This window comes from Colobus angolensis, unplaced genomic scaffold (genome assembly GCF_000951035.1).
Source record: "Colobus angolensis palliatus isolate OR3802 unplaced genomic scaffold, Cang.pa_1.0 Scaffold476, whole genome shotgun sequence".
Classification (NCBI taxonomy): domain Eukaryota; kingdom Metazoa; phylum Chordata; class Mammalia; order Primates; family Cercopithecidae; genus Colobus; species Colobus angolensis.
The window spans coordinates 638,095-640,607 of record NW_012118221.1 but is presented as its reverse complement, the minus strand read 5'-3'; the positions used below and the strand labels follow the sequence as shown (position 1 = coordinate 640,607).

General features: G+C 41.8%; 1 protein-coding gene across 1 annotated transcript in view; it reads right to left on the bottom strand.

Moving 5' to 3' along the window:
* The window catches only part of LOC105523812 (probable ATP-dependent RNA helicase DDX46), a gene marked incomplete at its 3' end in the record, with an annotated part of 63,641 nt that overhangs the window by 52,561 nt on the left and 8,567 nt on the right, over window positions 1-2,513 (bottom strand). Inside the window, exon 3 of the mRNA XM_011958819.1 lies at window positions 2,063-2,206. Coding sequence (XP_011814209.1) covers window positions 2,063-2,206 — 144 coding nt within the window. The remainder of the gene's footprint in view (window positions 1-2,062; window positions 2,207-2,513) is intronic.

Genomic DNA, 2,513 nt, shown 5'->3' with positions numbered 1-2,513 from the left:
ATTCTCCTGCCTTAGTCTCCTGAGTAGCTGGGATTACAGGCATATGCCACCACGCCCAGCTAATTTTGTATTTTTAGTAGAGATGGGGTTTCTCCATGTTGGTCAGGCTGGTCACGAACTCCCGACCTCAGGTGATCCGCCCACCTCGGCCTCCCAAAGTGCTGGGATTACAGGCGTGAGCCACCGCACCCAGCCTAATTTCTGTAATTTTTAAGACAAGTCTTGGCTGGGCGCGGTGGCTCACGCCTGTAATCTCAGCACTTTGGGAGGCCGAGGTGGGCGGATCACTTGAGGTCAGGAGTTCCAGACCAGTCTGGCAAACATGCCAAAATCCTATCTCCACTAAAAATATAAAAATTAGCTTGGCATGGTGGCGGGAACCTGTAATCCCAGCTACTTGGGAGACTGAGGCAGGAAAATTGCTTGAACCCCACAGGCAGAGCTTGCAGTGAACTGAGACTGTGCCTCTGCACTCCAGCCTGGGCGACAGAGTGAGACTGTCTCAAAAAAAGAAAAAAAAAAAGTATTCAACTCCAACTTCATTATTAATCACGGAAATGCAAACTGAAACAATAACAGTATTATTATTACACATCTGTCCAGTTGGCAAAAATTTAAAGGACTGACAATTCCAAATACTGAAAAGGGCATGGGGTAACAGTATTCTCACTCACTGATAGTACAAGTATCATTAGTACAAACTCTTTGAAAAGCAATTTGAGATTAACTACTAAAAATAAAGCTATGTTTATTCTAACACCAAGCACTTTCACTTCTAGAAATGCACACTAGGAAAAAGTTATGTGCATATATACCAGGAGATACACACACAAAAGCTAATAGCCCAAAGGTTAAAATAAACATCCATTTTCAGCAGAACGGCTAAATTATGGGATATTTATACCACAGACTACTACTCAGCAACGAAAATGAACTACTGCTGTAAGTAACATGTGAATCTCAAACAATGTTGAGCAAAGACACATATGAACACATGACTCCATTCATGTAAAGATAAAAAGAAAACATAAATCTAAATTTTTTTTCCAGATGCAAATGCAGGTGTAAAACTATAAGGAAATGAAGAAAATTACTAGCACAAAAGTCAGCAGTGGTTTCACCTAGGAGGTAGAGAGTTAGATTAGAGAAGATAAATGGAGGACTTATGGGATACTGACAATGTTTTATTTCTTGACTTTGAAGGTGGGCATATGATGTTTGTTTTATAATTACTTAATAAACTACATGTTTTTTTGTTTGTTTTTTTCTGAGACAGAGTCTTGCTCTGTTGCCCAGAGCTGGAGTGCAATGGTGCCATCTCAGCTCACTGCAACCTCCGCCTCCTGGTTCAAGCATTTCTCCCACCTCAGCCTCCCAAGTAGCTGGGATTACAGGCATGTGCCACCATGCCCAGCTGATTTTTGTATTTTTAGTAGAGATGGGGTTTTACCATGTTGGCCAGGCTGGTCTCGACCTCCTGATCTCATGATCTGCCGGCCTCGACCTCCCCAAGTGCTGGGATTACAGACATGAGCCACCGCGCCCAATCTTAATAAACTATGTGTTTATATTTTGCTCACTTTTTCTGAATTTATATTTTGTTTTTAACTGAAATAGAACTTCCAGAATGGGCAGGGTGGCTCACACCTATAATCCCAGGACTTTTGGAGGCCTAGGTGAGAGGATCACTTGAGTCTACAAGTTTGAGGTTAGTGAGCTATGATCTTGCCACTTCACTCCAGCCTGGGCAACAGAGTGAGACCCTGTCTGAAAAGAAAACGACAGTTTCTACAAAGATGTCTGTAAAATACATTTCCGATCAATAGTATGTATTAAATAAGAATACAACGTGTTGATTGTTAAAACTGACAGAACCTAGTATTTTCCAGCTGAATTACAAACATTATAACCGATTAAAATAAAACACCGCCAACAGTTCATGGTAGGAGCCAAATGCAGTTAATTCTCTACAAAAATAAATTTAAAGGAAAAAAAAGAAAGGCGCAGAGAAGGGAAGCAGTCCCCAGTCTGCATTATAGATGCAGCTCAATGATAACATTACCTATTCTCAATTTTCTTGCTTTTATTGCCAGGACTGGAGGATCGGGATCGCCGGCCCCGACTTCTACTCCTTGAGCGTCTCCTGTCTCTACTTCGAGATCTTCTTCGCTCTCGGCTTCTGTCTCTCTCTCTACTTCTGGAACGTCTGAAAGGGGGACACTTTTCATTTATTCTATGACCAAATGGAGTTACCATTTCAGATCAGGATTCTGTCCCACATTGAAAGAATCTTAATTACTACCATTATTAAAGGCAGAGGTCTCAATGAAGTAAAGCCAAGTCTTACAAGTGCTCAATGAAAGAAATGAGAATACTAAGTTTTTTTTTTTTTTTTTAGACAATGTCTCAGTTCTGTCACCCAGGCTGGAGTGCAGTGGCACAATTGCAGGTCACTGCAACCTCCGCCTTCCAGGTTCAAGTGATTCTCCTGCCTCCGTCTCCCCAGTAGCTGG